The sequence below is a fragment of the Rutilus rutilus genome (genome assembly GCF_951802725.1).
Source record: "Rutilus rutilus genome assembly, chromosome: 18".
Classification (NCBI taxonomy): domain Eukaryota; kingdom Metazoa; phylum Chordata; class Actinopteri; order Cypriniformes; family Leuciscidae; genus Rutilus; species Rutilus rutilus.
The window spans coordinates 5,961,701-5,980,645 of NC_140231.1; the positions used below are offsets into that span (position 1 = coordinate 5,961,701).

Genomic DNA, 18,945 nt, shown 5'->3' on the forward strand with positions numbered 1-18,945 from the left:
AAAGCTACTTCCAGCAGGATAACGTGGCATGTCACAAAGCTCAAATCATCTCAATCTGGTTTCTTGAACATGACAATGCGTTCACTATACTCAAGTCTCACTCACCAGATCTCAATCCAACAGAACACATTTGAGATGTGAAGGAACGGGAGATTCGCATCATGGATGTGCAGCCGACAAATCTGCAGCAACTGTGTGATGCGATCATGTCAATATGGACCAGAATCTCTGAGGAATGTTTCCAGCACCTTGTTGAATCTCTGCCACAAAGAATTAAGGCAGTTCTGAAGGCAAGAGGGGGTCAAACCCAGTACTAGCAATGTGTACCTTTTAAAGTGGCCGGCAAGAGTGTATATATACTGTGTGTGTATTATGGATCATGCCCTGGATCATGTGTGTGTGTATATATATATATATATATATATATATATATATATATATATATACACACACACACACTAACGTTATACAGAAACTATTGAGAGACTGAACAAAATTTTACCCAAAAAAATTTGTATACAATAAAAAGTCCAGTAACCAACCTAGAAACTGCGCAGAACACCCTAACATCCACCTAGCAACCACACATAATACCCAAGCTGCTTATTAATATGTGAATCAAGTAGCATACAACCACATAGAGCGGAGCCCTAAAGAACCTCATGAATATGTGTCAATGTCAAGCATCACACTAGAAACCACCCACTACACAGACAAGCACCACTCACATTTTCCGGTAATAATTCTCAATTTCATTTTTGGATAAATATCAATATGATAGACAGTGATGATATTCATTTTGGCTTTAGACTATCACTAAAGCCAAAAAAATCAATTATATTGATATGTGGCTAACACATGTATGGCACACAAATGAGCATGATCTAACAAAAAGAAGATTAGATACGGTATTTGCACTGAAGAGTAACTTCAAATGACTTTCCCTGTCTAGTAAGACAGGCCTTGCTCTCTAATCAGTCTGGGAACCACGAGGAGGCAAAAGCAGACATTTGCCAAAGTAATGAGTGTCCCTAATGACACTAAGTTCATTTAATTTGTCATCAGGATGGTAATAATTGGACTCCATTATGACCTTGGTGCCGTAATTAAACTGCTGCCTGGTGATATTCTGCACAGTGGCATGTAGTTGTCAGTAGTGATTATCAGCGATGAGAGAAAGGGAGTGACAAGCTACAACTTTTCTGGCAGCCCACAAAGAAAAGCCTTTTTCAAAGGCAGCGACTTTTTCTGAGAGTGATGTGTCATTAGAAAAGCAAAGCGATGCAGACAGGTCCATTAGCAGGCCAAAGGCGCACGAGATAGGAGAGCAAATTAATCAAACTACTTTCTACCATTTAAATGTGTGCTAAATTGGACAGGCGAAAGGGCCCGCATTTCAAACAGCAACCAGGCCACCGTTTGACTTAAGGCTTTCTGGCAAACAAGTGACCTTGGCTTTAACCATCAGCCGTTTCAACTTTGATGTTTTGACTGACATTTCCGGCAATCCAATTTACACCCGTTCACACTTTTAACAGCCGGTCAATTGGTCCAACGCGGTCCAGACATATTTTATGTGGGAAATATAGATTTTTTTTTTTCACCACTGCTCAGCCACCAACCGAATTAATCTTGTTCAGAGATTAAGCATTATGTTTAATCTCTCGCTTCACAGAGCATTTTCAGATGATAATTGGCTGTTTTTTTTCTTTTTTTCTTGAGAAGATGTAACATTTCAGGGGAAATTGGGAATGATGAAAATTGAAAGCAAACACTTTGATGATTTACATAAATCATCAAGATAACGGAGTAAATCAACTGGTTATCTATAGGAAATGCAATATGTCTATCCGCACCCTTAGGCTATGTCTGCAAAATAGAGGTTGCTCTATGTTCTCTTTGCATTTGAACATGGTTAAAAATAGCCCTGGATCATGTGACAACAAATATCATGTGACGGCAAAGAGCATTTGGCAGGAATTCAAGCGTAGAGTGCACACTGAATATGGGGTCATATAAGCAATAGAACTGTAATGAGATTTCTGCTTTCACTACTGACCTTTTTCATTCGCCCTTTCCTTCTGGCTGATTACAAATAATTTGTGAATGATTTTTTGACAGTTTCTCTGGCTGTAGAATTGTGTTGGTCTTGCTTTCCAATATATCTGTAACCTGAATGAGGAAGAAATAGATGGCAATCATTCTGATAACAAGTGAAACCGTCACTTTTCTAGCTGTAGCTTGGTCTTACATAATGAACTTTCAATTTTCAATTCTCTTTGGTTCAGCATGCACATGTGGCCTGCCTCTTTGAAGTAATCTTTAATATTATATTGATCAAATATTAATTCAAAGAAAATTCCTTGTAATCTTTTTTTATTTTTTTTATTAAAAGTACAAAGGTAAACATACGTTTTATGTAGGTCTACATGCTGAGATAGTATATAGTAGACGATATTTCATATTGGAGATATTAAGGTATCTGGATTATTTAAAATATATGCACTGCAATAACAGCAGCTATACTGTACTGTTGTTTACCTCAGACAGCAGTTTCTACTTGTCCTAAAGGAAACGTGCAACTACTTTAAAAATTAAAATCACCATCACCATTGTTTTGATGCTTTAACACCTTCAAACTTCAAGCTTCCCATCATAGTTATAGAACACAGAACAAAGATTATTGGAGTTGTTTCACAAGGAAATACTATTCAGTCTTTCCCAATGAGTCTGGGTTGGGTATGGTTGCCAGGAAGTTGTTAGGTGGTTGCTAACTGGTAGAACACTATTTATACTATTTATAATGGTCACGAGATTTTATTCTTGATTCGAAATACATTATTAGAATATAAACTTGTCCTAAAGGAAATGTACAACCCAAGTCAAAGAGCCCAGGATGTTCCTTCAATGTAAATCTTTTTTTGTGTTTTGACCATTTATTGTTCAAAATTGGGCCGCAACAACCCGCGCAATTTCTGTCTGTATAGCACAAATGGTGCGGGATGAGTTACGTGATTAAGTTTAATACGCTCGCACTATGTGTCGAGTCTTCAAATGTTTGATCTATTTTGAAACAACTTCTCAAATACTTTAGTGGTGAAAAATGTAAGTGATAGAAGGCCAAATAAACAAGTCTCTTTGATCGTAAAACCTCAGCTTTAAATAACTAACAGTCTTTGGTCATTCAGTCAAAGCCTTGAAGGATTTTTTTTTTTTTTAAGTACCATCAATTTATCTGAGATTCTAGTCAGACGAAAAATAATAACTTGGGGGGACTGGCAGAAGTCTCACCCGGGTCACTGACATCTCCTCTCATCTCCTGAACTCACTGAAGTTGTAATAATGATCTTCAGCTGGTTACATACATTCAGCCATGTCGTCTTATTTTTGTCCGCGTTACTCTTAAGGTTACGATTTCCAAACCTTAAGTTATACTTAGGGAAATGACCGTTAAGGGGTTTTATGCAACACTTAACGCTTTTTAAGGGATTACTTAAGTGAAAAAACAGCGTTTAAAGGAAATTCTAAGTGTTTATGATGTTTCACTTAAAGAAACCCTTAAGTAACACTTAAGGGTTTTTTTCTGCAACACCCTTAGGTTTAAGGGAAACATAAGGGAGAACTTAAGGGAAAATTACACTTAAGGTGCTTTATGCAACCGGGCACTGGTCTTTGATCCCTAGCTAGTATGTAGCACCTCACGCAGAACGCTCATGGCCACCCATGTGAGATATATGATATTCTGCTTTATGCAAAATGGAGTAGTGGAATGAAACTACTGCAATGTTAAAGCCCCTTTAAGGCAAGTCAGTCTGCTTGGTGGCCATTTTCATATCCTAAAGCCCCTAGGCAACTATTTCCAGCGTTGGAAGAACTGATTGAAAGAGGAAAGTTCAAACTCTACTAAACTGTTGGTCAAGTTTACATTCTAATAACGTATTTCGAAACAAGAATAAAATCTTGTGACCATTATAAATAGTGTTCAATGAGTCAAATCATGAAACTAAATAGTAGAGCTAGAGTAAAATAGTCCATTAGTTCTTTAACTGTAAGGTGGGATTTTCATTCCTAAAGTTGCCATGATGTCTCCTTCAGAATTCTTGGGAGAAATAAACACACTTATCTTCCGGATCTACTTTCAAGGTTTTACATGAGATCCCCAAAAATTGTTTTGCCTGATTTGCTATATTTTATTTATAGAGAGGAAGGCAACAGTGAAAACGGTCAAACAACAATGGGCCAGACTCAAATCTTTGTAACCTGTATGACAAATGTGACAAAGACATTCATAATGTTACAAATAATCTATTTCAAATGCTGTTCTTTTGAACTTTCTATTCATAAAGAATTCTGGATAAGTATAACAAAAATAGCAGAAAAAATCTTGATAATAATAAGCAATGTTTCTTGAGCACCAGATCTAGTCTCAGCCTCAGATGTCACGCCCGTTGGCTGAACGTCTGATGCATATGGCACTCTCAACCGGAAACACTTCAGGATTTTCAAAGTCGTCATCTGATTGGTTCAATAATACAGGACGTCCGGGAGACGTGTGTGTCGCGTTCTTTGATGACCCGCCTGGAAACAAATGCTGTGACACCAAACCCCCTTGTGGAAGAAAAACGCTGTCGTGTTTACAACTGTGACAATGAGCGCTTACCAGGATCAACTCAACGCTGAATTTTCAAAAGTATGTGAAGTTTGCGGCTCCATTGTTCCAGTAAATGTGCACAACATTCATGAATGGATAATTTATTAAATGTACGCCGGTCTGTTATTGTACGGGCATCGACTTCATGACGCGGAACAAAACTAACTGTGATTTTCTTGGGTGGTCCTTGGCCAACTAAAGCTGCGATAGAGACCTTCTGCTGTCAGTCTGAAGGTTTGGCCACGTGAGACTACACCAGATGATTTCTGAAGGATCATGTGACACTGGAGTAATGATGCTGAAAATGTAGCTTTGCATCATAGGAATGAACTACATTTTAAAATATAATTAAAGAGAGAAAAAAGTTATTTTAAATTGTAATAATATTTCACAGTATTACTGTTTTTACATTTACTTGCTTGTTCAAAAAAATGCCGTCTTGATGAGCATCTGAGGCTTCTTTCAAAAACATTACAAACATCCCAACACCAGCCTTTTAAATGGTTTCAAACCAGTTTCAGGCACCCCAAAATCACAATGACAAGTGAACCATTGAGATAAATATATTTTTTTAAATTAATAATGCTTATTTCCATGTAGAATAATCACACTGTAAGGTCTTTCAACCAGTCTACCAGACACTGCTTTTAATCTCCCAATCATCTGGCTTTAAATCGCATGCCCTAATGCCTTCTTTTCTCGATATAGACAGTTTTTTTTTTTAGATTTCACACACAGCCAATGTGTGTCAAAGTCAGGGCAGCGAAATATGGTATCTGTCTTGGCTGAAGCTTGTTAAATCAGTGTTAGTGAGCTGCCTCCTCTCTCGCTGTCTCTCTTTTGTGTAACAGAGCATATATGTAGTGTCTGCTAGAAACCATCCGAGTCCCAACAGATCCAGCTGATTTGCTTCCCAACCCACCTCGAAATAACTTCCTGCCCACGTACCGCACTTCACCTGCCTGCGCTTTTGTTTCAGAATCCTGATAAGGAACTTTGTATGTGTGGGCTTCAGGGACTGTATACCTTTATATGTTTTATACATTGCATACTTGTAACATATATTCAGTTATTTTTGACTTAGTTTCATTTTCATGGACCTTCAGTTTGTTTCTATCCATTTTTTTTGCGTTGTGTTTCTTTGTCTGCCTTGATTTGAGTTTGCTCGTGTGGATAATTAAAGACTTTCTTAATCTGATCTTCTTCTTTATCGTGTGTTCTCTGCAACCGTGCATGACAGAAGACCGGACCAACTATGGACTTTGCAGCACAGTTTGCTGCTTTGACCCGGAGTGGCCATGACTGAATGAACTACTCGCTGCAGTTCTGCCGACGCTGAAATCTTTGTATTGGATCACCACCCAGTAGACCTCCCCGTCCCCAGAGCCCAGCCCGTCAGATCAATCCTATTCAAAATCAATGTGATAAACAAGTTAGGTCAAACATAATATAAAAGTAATCGGATTAGATTACCTTAAATGTTTATTGTAATGGATTAAGTTACTAACTACAAATTTTGTCATGTAATTTGGAATCAGTAACTTAATTTGTATGCAATCTATCCAGCAATGTATATGCTTTCATGTACAGCTTTAGGGGCTGTTTTCATGGGAATCTCATGGATAACTATATTACATAATCATGGCAAACTGTATTATTTCCAATACAAAATTTTTGTTAGATATATCATGACCGACACTGTCTCACAAAAACAAGATGGCCAAAGAGGATTTTTGCTTTCACCAGCTTGTTTTATGGAGCAAACAAGAGCCAGACAGGAAATAGAAACTAATCAATGTTAATTTCTGCTGCTTTTAAGATATAATCTTGTAATTTACTCATTACTTCATAATCTAATCACATCCAACCTCATTTCACTGACTCATTTCAACTATTTGTTCCCCCACATCTGTTAATAAGGTTAATAAGTGTGATGTACCATCTGATATGTTTTTTACACTGGAATATGAAAAAAAATATATGTTAGACAATTTAACAGTGGGAATCAATATGTAAATATGTTAATATATCCTTGCTGGACACGATGTATAAATATGTAAATATCAATGTATGTTGATGGATGTATCCAATTTGTGTGATGGTGGGGTCACGTGATACAGACTTTAAAAAAGGGGTAACTGTTTGTACACTTCCTGTTAGTCTGAGGAAGGGCCATGTGAGGCCCGAAACGTCACTAATAAAAAAATGTTTTGAAATGGGAGCTTATTCGGTGTGCGGATCTGTTACTTACTACTCCCCCACATCTGTTAAAATGAAGTGGCAGCCCATGGAGGTTTGAAGGACACTCTTAAAAATAAAGTTTTTTTATTGGCATCGATGGTTCCATTAAGAACCTTAAACATCCATCTCACAAAAGATTCTTTATAGTGTAAAAAGGTTCTTCGGCATATTAAAACATTCTTTACACTAAACAAAAATGGGGAAAAGGATTCTTTTAAGAGCTGATCACTGAAAGTTATCGCTAAAAAGTTTTTTTTTTTTAATGGCATCACAGCAAAACCTGCCTTTTCGAAACCTTTCTTTTTAAGAGTGTAAATAAATAGAGTGCACCAAAAGCACATCAAAGAGAAAGCTTCCCAAGTTATGTTCACACATTATTATTTATTGCAGCATTATTAAAGAAATCACGTGGTAACATGTGGTCGAAAGCACTTATCAATATTAGATTTCAACTTTGAGGTTGTCCTGCTAAGCCATTTACTCTATAAAAGCAATAGATGGACAATTAAACAGCTATTTAATGCAATGATCTAAACAGAAGTCAAAGCGAATGAATCAAAAGTCACTGCTGGTTATGCATTTGGACATCCAGTCCTGGAAAAATGTGAAACATCGACGGATGAACGTCAGCTCTTGATTAGTCTTCAAATTAATCTTGCGAACCATGACTTTGTCTTTTAGACAGTGTTCTCCGATCTTGCAAAATAACATGAAGGGAAGAAAAATACACATACCTGAATACATCATTGGGCCAACTTTCAAGGCACATATATATATATGAGAGAGAGAGAGAGAGAGAGAGAGAGAGAGAGAGAGACATCTCGCTTACTGAATTCTGAAGGAGAAATCTGATGTTGTGCAGTAAGAGTCGAAGAGCAGTGCGAGATTCGACAGCGCCGTCTTGATCAGTGATTTCTGCTGAAACTAATGTCTTCAGAAGCTCTTGAGCAATGAACTCTTTACAGCTGCACATCTGAAAGAAAACAGGCCAAGTCTTGTTCATATACAGCATATGATATCTTCAAATGTCATAGTTTCCTCTACAGGCCTGTTAAGCTACTCGAAACTCACCTCTCCGCTTTCAATATGCACATTCGGCATGTATACTGTGTTCGTGTCCTTTAAAAGACGCAGAAAATGTTGGTCTTTAAAAAAACGGTTTATTTATAGTGTAAATGCAGAAATTTTAAGTGACAATTGACAATCTTTTTTAAGGGTGCGTCTCAGTTTCAGTTTCCTAGTTCAGGGCACTGGTCAAGGAGTCGGCCATTTTAAGAGCTGTCTCAATCTTTCCAGTGCACTGAAGCGTTCGCGTCCTATAAAGTCCCACAATACACCAGACCTGTAGCCTAGGAGTTTCTTTCTTTTGTTGAACACAAAAGAAGATATTTTGAAGAATGTTAGTAGCCAGACAGTTGATGGACCCCATTGACTTCCATAGAAGAAAAAAATACTATGGATGTCAATGGCTACCATCAACTATCTGGTTACTAACATTCTTCAAAATATCTTCTTTTGTGTTAAAAAAAAAAAAAAAAACTCATACAGGTTTGGAACAACATGACAAAATGTTCATTTTTGGGTTAACTATCCCTAATGGAAGTTCAGAAGCATGACACATAAATCATGTGAGCCAAATCACTACACATAATACAATTTTTAGACAATTTTAAAAACAAAAGATGTTTTTAAATTACAAACCATTATTACATCATATTTCAGCATAAACCTACATCGCTAGACAGGCAATGAACATAACATTTATCATTTATTTACGGCTGAAATGTTTCGCGTATACATAACAAGAAAAGTATGTATCATAATGTACTTTAAATAACATTAAAACATAATATTAATAAAGATCTCAGTGCTGCAGTTGTTCATAAACACCAGTAGTGATGTTGTATAGTGAGGGCGTTGTCATACTGTCCTCACAGTGTCCGAATTAATGTACACGATATACTGGTTCACGGCCTAGAAAGCTAGGAGGCTGATTGAGACACACCCTAAGATTGTCACGCTTATGTTCACTGAGCATGTTACTTACAAATGTGAAGAGATGTGCATAATCCATGAGGTCTCTGAGGTGGTAAAGTGCCTCACGTATCGTGTCATCCCCCTGAGCCATGTGCTGCAATGCTATAAAGAAAAACAGCACAGTTGGAACAGTTTTTGGGACCTGGGAATATATATATATTTATATTATTTATTTATTTATATTATATGTGTGTGTCAATTAGTGAATTAGCATGCTAATTCATTCTAGAAACGTGCTAGAAGCACTAATCCAAACATCTATTTTTTCCTGAGAGACTGGATTGCCTTCAAAACCTTCAAAATTGAAACTACTTTAAACTTCAAACTACTTGCAATTGAACATCTTGAAACGGCTTCGAACGGAAAACCTTCAAAGTTCATATTAGAATGATTTCTGAAGTATCTGAAGGAAAGCTGTTTTGAATATCTGTTTTGTTAAAAGTGCTATATGAATGAAGGTGACTTGACTTGATCATGTGACACTGAAGACTGGAGTAATGATGCTGAAAATTTTGCTTTGACAACACAGGAATAAGCTACATTTTAAAAAAGAAAACAGTTATTCTAAATTATAATGATATTTCACAAAGTATTTTTTTTTAACAATCTTAATTTTTCATTTAAATAATCTTAATTCTTCCGAACTGTAGATTCTTGTTTTTATTATATCCTCATCCTCGTGACTCTACGCACTCTCTTCAGTTGGAATCTCATTTGAGCCTCTTTTATTATTATTTTTATTTTATTTTTTATTTTTATTAAACGCTTGAAGAAAAGAAAAGAAACACCACCGCCACCAAGTGGACGGATGTGGTGATGACAACGACAATACACTTTAAATGGGAAAATGTGCCTGCCGAATTAATGTGAATATAAACAAAATATGTAGGACAATTCACATTGCTTTTAAATTATATATTTGTATAAAATGCAATTGAGAATAATGAGCTATTACAGAATTTTGTCGTTTTGGGAAGCCAACGTAATATCAAATGTGACTCCACTCACACATCTGAATATGTACTTTTCACCTGTTTCAGGCGGTCAGTAAAATGTGAATGATATGATCCTACTTTGGAGTACTTACAGACAAGAAACAGCATGAGAGGGAAGATTTGAGCGATTGTGGGTGGAGGGTTGCAGGTCCGTGAGCCTTTGAAATCATTGAATACGCGAACACGATTCGACCATTTTGCACATCCTTAAAGCTGAAAGCTCTTCTTCGTCCACATCTACAAACCAAACTTTGGTAATGTGCATGTTGATACTGTTAAACTAACCAATAGTTTCCTCAGAAAAGTTGTATCTCGTGACAAGAGCATTTGATACGTTTCGAGAATGTGCTGCTAGAAAACCGTTCTAGTTCTGAAAGCAAAACTAATAATCTTACAATGGCTGTGTTCAAAATAGCACTACTTCAACAAATCCTGTTTTAATGTAGGCTATAATATGAGAAATACTACAAAGTTCACGATTTTAATTCAGCTGTTGGAATTTACATTAAAAATCAAAACAGTGCATGACATAATATGGTCATGGGGACTTCGGGGAAAATAAGAGAATATATATTTTTTTTTTCTCTCAATATTATTTAATTATATAAACAAATCACAATTGTTTGTATTTTATGTATTCGTTATTAAATTAAAAGAATCGCTGTTAAAATATTTTTTATTATAATAAAATTGCATTGTGGGATATGTAGTTTCTAGATGATTCTCGTGACGCTGAGTTGAATGCGGAAGTACGTCACTGCGCCGACGCGGGAAACACGCGACTGACTGAGACTGACTGCCTGCAGTCAAAACAAACTAGTACAGTTTACGTGGAGTTTACTGCGTTATTTATTCTGAGTGAGTGGGTTATTTTAATAGAATGTAATGCTATTTTAGAGCCGTGTTAAATTATTTATTGATTTTTTGCCAGCCCATCTGCAATGCAACGTTAGTACGACTGTGTTTCAAGTAATTATTTGTACTATCTAACGTTAATCAACTTCACAGGCTCTCCTTAATATAGGAAGAAATTGACAACATCACTTTAAAGGTCTGCTTATTAAAATGCGATTTTTTAATTGTGTGCACTGAAAATTAATTAGACTTTTATATCATTTCAAGGCTACAAGTCAAAGCACTGGTCCAAAATGTCAAAGATTGAAAAGATGAGTATTCTGGGAGTGAGGAGTTTTGGAGTTGAGGATAAAGACAAACAAGTGATCTCCTTCTTCAGCCCTCTCACGGTGCTTGTGGGACCTAATGGAGCTGGAAAAACGGTTTGTATATTGCAAGTCAGTCAGTGTGTGTGTATAATTTAAATGCTGGTAATGAGAAGAGTATTTAGAAGAGATTTAAACACGGCTGCACACTAACATTTGACAGAGGTGGGGAGCTTTAAAGGGATAGTTCACCCAAAATGGAAAATTATCCCATAATTTAACTCACTCAAGGCAAGCCATCCTAGGTGTATATGATTTTCTTCTTTCAGCCAAACACAATCGGAGTTATGTAAAAATGTCCTGGCCCTTCCAAGCTTTATAATGGTAATGGTACCTTGTTTTTGAAGCCCGAAAAAATGCATCCATCCATCATAAAAGTAATCCATTTAACTCCAGGGGGTTAAGAAAGGCATCCTGAATTATTTATTTTTTCCTTTGTATTCAGCTGTAACAGTATTCAGAAAGGATAACATATACTGCACATTTGTGGTCTGCTCTCGCAAATATATTTATGATATATCCCATGAATAATTCACTGGAATCCACTAAGAATCTCTTGTTTTTTTTCCTCCCCAAATCCTCACGTCTCTTTCCAGGTTTGTTTTCACACGGATGCTTTAAAATGTAATCCGTCTCCCCTTTTTACTTCTAATCCTTATTAGCAGTGTTTACTGAAGTATTTCTAAGACAGGTAAAGATAATATTTATTGTCTGTCACAATGACGGAAATCGCTTTGGATTTTTATCACTCAATGTTCCAGTTAATGAACATTTTTGATTAAGGTAACGCATTACATAATACAGACATATTTTTCTACAGCGATATGTAACATTATGGTCTGTTGTAGTAATTTGTTAAAGCTTTTACACTTTTAACTGTCCTTTCGATGTTCAATGTTTGAAGGGTGAGTAGAATAACGTTGTACCCAGTTTTTGAAAATGCTTTTTATTGCTTTCATAGAGTGAACTTTTAGCTGATTGTTTTTCAGTTTAACAGAAGTTACTCTCAAAATTCACACTTGGCGTCATGGGGCGCAAGAAAAAAGGTGGATATGAACTATTTCTTTTTTATGAATTTCCAGACCATCATTGAGTGTCTCAAATACATCACTTCAGGAGACTTTCCGCCAGGAAGTAAAGGAAACACATTTGTCCACGATCCCAAAGTAGGTCCTTGACAGGAGTGATTCAAGTAAACAAATCTAAGCTGTAATAGAAATGTTCTGATTTACAGGTATTTTTGCTTGTCTTATTCAACTTTTGCAAAAACAGGTTGTATTGTCCATGCAAGAGTGTTATAGATCGTGTTGGTCTGTTGTAGGATGCTCATGAAACGGATGTACGGGCACAGATCAGACTCCAGTTTAGAGATGTGAATGGCGATGCTGTGGCAGTCCAGAGGTCTATGCAAAGCACACAGAAGGGCAAGAAAACTGAGTTCAAAACCCTTGAGGGTGTCATTACCAGAATCAAGTAAGTTTTGTTTTTTCAGGTCAAGTCACCTTTATTTACATGGCACTTTTTACTATACAGATTGTTGAAAATAATGCAACAAAGTTTGTTTCTGCTGTACAGCAGATATAGAAGAAAATAGTGTCACTGTCAAGTTTAAGTAAGTTCAGAGTTGATTCATTTCCGTTATAAAAATCATTAGTTATTAATTTTGTTAATTTATATATACAGCAGCTCTGGAGAAAACAGTGATGTCATCGTCCAGCTCAGTTCAGTTCTTATATAATGGTGTCAGTGACGGCAGATCAATAATATTGTTCAATATTAAGTTGTCTCTTACTGATCTCTTATGCGCACTAAGGCAAAACTACAGTAAAAATAATAATACTGTAAAATATTATTTTCTATTTTAATATACTATACTTTAGACTGCAACCTTTTTTCCTGCCGGTGCGACATCATTTTGTTAGAGGTCGCTCTGGTGCCGATACCAACTTGTTAAATTGATTAGCGCTGCCGTTTCTTTATTACAGTAAATGTATTAAAGAAGTAATGGAATATAATAACAGTATTTTTTGTTTTGTTTTTAAGATATATGCATTTTTTGCTTTTGTATTTATACTAAATGTGTTTAGGCTATTATAACAAATATCATATAAACCATATAGTTATTTTTGCATGTTAGTGGGGTGGTGCTTTGCATGGTTTTGCCTGTGGTTATGACATACTAATGCATACTATAGAAGAACAGGTTTAATAAGAGTTTAATAAGATCTGCTGTCAACTCAAATGTCAAAGGTGCATTTTCACACACAAAAACATGGAAAACTAATAATGAGTATTATTATTAATTATTTTTGGTGCTAGAACTTGGTGGATCTGATGCTACTGCGCTCAAATGTACGTCTAGAGCCCTGATAATATATTTAAAATGTAATTTATTCCTGTGATGCAAAGCTGAATTTACTCCAGTCTTCAGTCTCACATGATCCTTCTAAAATCTGTTTAATATGCTGATTTGCCGCTCAATAAACATTTCTTCTTCTTATTATATTTTTGTGGAAACTGTGATGCATTTTTGTTCAGGATTATTAGGTGAATAGAAAATAATAAAAATAGCATCAGTTAGAATATAAATGTTTTTGTATCATTATAAATGTTTTTATACATTTTCACTTTTTGATCAGTTTAATGTGAAAAACTTTTAATGGTTTGTCTATTTATTTATTTATATGTGATTTCAAATGTTTAATTAATATAAATTTTTTATATAAATTAATTATAGTTGTGACATTTTGCTCTTCATAACATGCACTTGTTGGTGTTTTTTTTCTCTTGTGCATATTTTTATGAAACAACACAGTTTCCTTTGTAGAACTTTAGAATCTCTTTTATTTTATTGATTTATGTGAGGAGGTTGTAGTCTGTTGTTTTAAATGTCTTGTGTTGGAATTCATGAGGTTTGCCTTTTCTTGCTCCCACTTTGGCTCTTGAAAAGTGTACATTATGGTCCCTGTTTGAAGCACTCGTTTGCTTGTTGGATGTTAATACATCTTGACCTCTCTTGATGTCAGGCACGGAGAGAAAGTGAGCCTGAGCTCTAAATGTGCTGAACTAGACCGTGAGATGATCTCATCCCTGGGCGTCTCCAAAGCTGTCATCAGCCATGTCATCTTCTGCCACCAAGAGGAGTCCAACTGGCCGCTCAGTGAAGGAAAAGCCCTCAAGCAGAAGTTTGATGAGATTTTCTCAGCCACAAGGTATTTTTATCTGTACAATGGCTTTCTCACTGAAGCTTCATTCATTAAAAGGGTCATATTGTACTTCTTATTTTTTTTTTTTTTTTTTTTTTCTGAGGTCCACATGTGACTCTTTTGGTACAATCTGCATCATGCTTTAGTTTTTCATTTTACATCCTCTCTCTGATCCTTAGAATTAGACGATCCCCTTCACAAATGCTTAATGGGCAACAGCACTGAATGCCTTTTAATTTTTGGCTGGTCATTTTCAGTCAGTTTATGAGTTCATCAAGCCATTTTATCTCAAAAGATCTAGGAAAATTGATTCTTGCCTCATAGATATCTCATCCTCATAACAGCATTTGAATAAGGTTTGAATAACATTTGAATGGTATAGGCCTACAAGAAAACATCATCCCCATCCAAAGTCTTTTTAAAACTTTGATATTTGTATATAATTATTTATTTACCCCTTTGTTTAATGCATATTATTAGCCTATAAATGACTGTTGTGTATTATCTACACAATATATGTTTTGTAAATACTGTAAATTCTCAACAATCATGCCAGAGAAGCTTTGAACTCTATGGGTCTAATTCTGTAGGCCTACACCAGTAGATGGCGATAAATGAGTGTCTATTTAAACAGACTTTTTTTTACATATTGGCTTGTCCTGTGGTGTCATTTACTCATATTAAGCTGGCATTACAAATGAATGGCTGAAAATAACCAAAACCTTTTACTTAAAGGTACATTAAGGTATTGGACACCCTGAAGACGTTGAGGCAGAAGCAGGCCCAGACTGTTAATTCCTGCAGGATGGAGCTAAAGTACCTAAAACAGAACAAAGATAAAGCCCTAGAGATTAGAGAGATGCTGTCCACTAAAGAGGCTCAGCTTTCTTCCTCTAAAGAGAATGTCCAACGCATCGAGAATCAGATTGACCCACTGGAGGTAAGACACCACCTCCAAATTTTGGACCATCGGTTCTATCGCAGTTACACGCTCACGTGACGTTGCTGTGCGGCATGGTCACGAAAACGTATAATTTGCATGCGTTTTCAAGCATTGGCCTTGAATGGTTAAATACACAAACTTGTGTCAAAATGCCTGTTTTAAACACAGTCATTTATGTCTTAAGTGAAAGTAAACAGCTGAGAAAGAAAACGCATGTGTAACAGTATATCAGGTCAGGGTATTCGGTCTTAAAGTGCCATATATTCCTGCTGTCTGTCTTTCATGATAATCAAACTACAAAAGAGAGAAAATCTCTCACTGACTAAATCACTTTTGTACATTTAATAAGAAGAAATTTATGTTTAACTTCCCCATTGAAGACTGTAGTGTGTTTTTTTTTTTTTTTGTACATTTGATTACTTTATACAGTTTATGTAGCATTTCTTATTTATTTGTTCTACTGCATTTATTTATTTATTTTGGTCATTTCTTGGAAATTGGTTTCTTATTCTTATTTTATCGCTGACTGTTTACATGTCTTCAGTGAGCTTGAGTTTATTTTTATTTTTTTAAGGCTAGTATTCGTTTTTTGTGATATTGACATTGGTGACAAGAATTATGATATTTCTATGGTATCAACATTTTTGATATCATAACCTAATTTAAAGCAAAATATATCGTTGTCGTGAAATAAATTACTTATATTGTGACATAAGATTTTATTCATATCGTTGTTGTCCTTGGCAGCTAATTCATCCCAAAATATATGTTTTACATGTATGTATTTACATTAACATGCAATAATGTGTATTTTTAAATAATCCAATCATTTAAATTCTTTATTAATAAAAAGGTCATCAAGATGAATACTTTTTTTCTTTTTTTTGATACTTATTTACTTATACTTATTATTTTGATACCAAACTAAAAAATAAATGGATCCTAAATTATTGATAAGTCTGAAATCAGTGCAAAAACAGAACCTTCACATTATGAATTAGTTGTTAAAAACAAAAGATAGATGAGCCCCACTGTAAAATAGTCAAAATGTGTACTTGTGACTGCACATCAGTTGAATTTGAGCCCATACCCTCATGCAGTCATGTGATGTATATTCACTAAACACACTTTCCCCATATTTTCAGAACCGACTGAATGACATAGACAGCAGCCTCAGCAAAATAATGAAGTTGGATAATGACATCAAAGCTCTGGACAGCAGGAAGCAACAGATGGAGGATGATAACCGGGAACTAGAGGAAAAGATGGAGCAGGTAACCCAAGGTTTTTTTTTTTTTTATATATATCAGTCATCAGTTATGAAGCTTTCACTGCTTCTCAGTATTAGTCATAAATGCCAGATAATGATCATGTGAAAGCAGAGGAAGTGTTTTGCATAGAAAACATTTACAGGATGTTCAGTAATTGATGGTATATTAACTGCTGCTGTTTTTCATCTGATGTTGGAATGAGGGGGTTGCGTTTGCTTGCTTATCTTTGTCATTTGTTTTAGATTGTTTGAAAATAAAAGAGGTCCATCCACTACGTTTTTTTACTAAAAGCCATTCAATTTTCTTAATTTACCTAAGGGTTCTTCTGGACTACTGTGGATCCAAATAAACTTTTTATGTGTTAGTTCTCAACAGTGCTCCCATTGAAGTCACATTAGTGTTGATGCTTTGGTCCACTGGTAGTCAAGTCAAGTCTTGTCACCTTTATTTATATAGCGCTTTTTACAATACAGATTGTTTTAAAGCAGCTTTACAGAGATAACAGGGAAATAATGCAGCAAAGTTTGTTTCCAGAAGAAAATAGCATCACAGTCCAGCTTAAAGGGGTCATATAATGCCATTTTTGTACAAGCTAATATGATTCTTTAGGGTCTAATTTAAAAGTTTGTAATATACTTTAAAAATTCTCATTAGTATTGTAAGAAAACACTCATTTTACCTGGTCAAAAACAGCTCTGTTTTCAGCACGCCGTTTAAGTGCATGTGTCTTTAAATGATAATGAGCTTTGCTCACCCGCCCCTCTGTTCTGTGCGGACACCGTAACACAACAACACAATAACCATAACGCATTGTTCATTATAAACGTGGGATTATGAATTATATTGAGAACGTCGTACATAGAAAACATGCCGTAATGTACCCTGAGTGTAAACCTTAGCCGCATTCATCGTGAAGCGTGCTAGCGAATTGCAAAGATTAATATAAATATTAATATAAAGGTTAATAAAACGTTACACTCACTTCTTCTGGAGGTGCAGCAGGAACACGAATAGTTGGTACCGATCCTTTTTTCAGGAGCAGCTTCTTAGCAAAACCAGCTTTATAACATTACTGACCCTCCTTTGTAAAGCAGTCTGGTGTATGAAATGATTCACGCAAACATGAAAGCATTGACGTTGATCGTGGGGAATATTCCCTTCGAAAACAAAACTCAGCCACTGCGTCTTCAGCGGTTCGGATTTAGGAACATCAAAATGACTGCTGTGTTCCTTATTACACCCAAGAACAGAACACCACAATCGCTTAGACGCCATTCTGCTCATAGACAGTGCTCCAGCGTATCAACAATGACCGCGTGGAATATGATTGACAGCTCGCTCACGAGCGAGGGCAGGTCTGTGTTGAAACGCTGCTGTCAATCAACAATCGTGGGAGGGGCGTCGTCACAAAATCGAACGGCTTGATTCGAGACGGTAAAACACAGGGATTGTACTGCCAGCACACATTTCAGTACAATCAACTTGTAAAAGTGCATGTACCATTATATGACCCCTTTAAGTAAGCTCAGTGATGTTTCATTAATTTAGTTAATTTATATATACAGCAACTCTGGAGAAAACAGTGATGTCATCGTCCAGCTCTCTTCAGTTCTCAGATAATGGTGTCAATGCAGGCAGATCAATAATATTGTTGAATATTAAATGTCCCCAAGTGACAGATTTGAGTTCAATCTCAACTTCGATTTATTCCTCCCCTCTTTCTTTCCCCAAAGATTTCTTCTTAAATTGTAATAAAACAGAGAGAAAACCATCAATATTAAAAATGTCTGGAGTCTGGAGAAATGTAGAGTTTTTGAGCATTACAATGAAACGTAATACCATGTTTTCTAAACATATCACCTAAAGAGAGCATGTACGGAAAGAAAAATAAAGGGCCTAAGACAGAGCCTTGCAGCACACCGTGTGTTCATTCCTTGGGGCGCATTGACTCTGTGTTGTGTTGTGTTTTTAGGTGTTTCAAGGCTCAGATGATCAGCTGCAGGACATGTATCAGAACCACCAGCAGACTGTCAAAGAGAAGGAAAGGAAACTTACGGAGTGCCAGCGCGAGTTTGAACGGGCCGGCCGAGAGTGCCAGAGGATGACCCGCATCAAATCTGACTTGCTAGTTGAGCAAGGTAGTTGTTAGCTCCTTTGCTATTCATTTATTGTTGTGTGGTGGTGGTGGAAATGTGTTCTCTATATATGATCAAATGGTTGTTTCGTTGATTGTAGTATTTAAAAGAGTCAATAGAAGAATAGTGATGTCCTTTTTTTTAGTTTACATCGCAGCCTGATTTGCTACTTGCTATTGTAAGTCACAGGAAGGTGGTATTGGGTAGATTCACTAGGGTTAAATAACGCAAGCACTTGGTGTGGCA

At 36.0% G+C, this 18,945-nt stretch overlaps 2 protein-coding genes across 5 annotated transcripts in view; one reads left to right on the plus strand and one right to left on the minus strand.

Annotated features, from left to right (window-relative positions):
• Positions 1–1,719: 1,719 nt before the first annotated feature.
• Positions 1,720–10,466, minus strand: LOC311277309 (uncharacterized protein). Of its 2 annotated transcripts, none has more exons than XM_084387586.1 (5): positions 10,017–10,302; positions 8,940–9,031; positions 7,964–8,011; positions 7,722–7,865; positions 1,720–2,172 (listed from the first exon to the last, which is right to left on the minus strand). In XM_084387586.1, exons 1-5 carry the CDS (start codon positions 10,030–10,032, stop codon positions 2,065–2,067), a joined length of 408 nt encoding a protein of 135 aa, XP_084243712.1. In that variant the 5' UTR covers positions 10,033–10,302; the 3' UTR covers positions 1,720–2,064. The 2 variants fall into 2 exon arrangements, with proteins under 2 accessions (XP_084243712.1, XP_084243711.1); XM_084387585.1 differs by lacking the exon at positions 1,720–2,172 and adding an exon at positions 6,942–7,588 and having other exon boundaries at positions 10,017–10,466.
• rad50 (RAD50 homolog, double strand break repair protein) overlaps positions 9,730–18,945 on the plus strand; it is a 53,517-nt gene continuing 44,301 nt past the window's right edge. The window contains exons 1-8 of one of the 3 annotated variants that reach the window (XM_084387580.1): positions 9,730–9,795; positions 11,047–11,201; positions 12,227–12,310; positions 12,466–12,617; positions 14,171–14,356; positions 15,086–15,290; positions 16,439–16,567; positions 18,537–18,702. In XM_084387580.1, the coding sequence (XP_084243706.1) occupies positions 11,073–11,201; positions 12,227–12,310; positions 12,466–12,617; positions 14,171–14,356; positions 15,086–15,290; positions 16,439–16,567; positions 18,537–18,702 (1,051 nt within the window). In that variant the 5' untranslated portion in view covers positions 9,730–9,795; positions 11,047–11,072. Of the gene's footprint in view, positions 9,796–10,674; positions 10,783–10,927; positions 10,976–11,046; positions 11,202–12,226; positions 12,311–12,465; positions 12,618–14,170; positions 14,357–15,085; positions 15,291–16,438; positions 16,568–18,536; positions 18,703–18,945 lie in introns of those variants that run through there. The other 2 variants (XM_084387581.1, XM_084387579.1) reach the window with 2 other exon arrangements.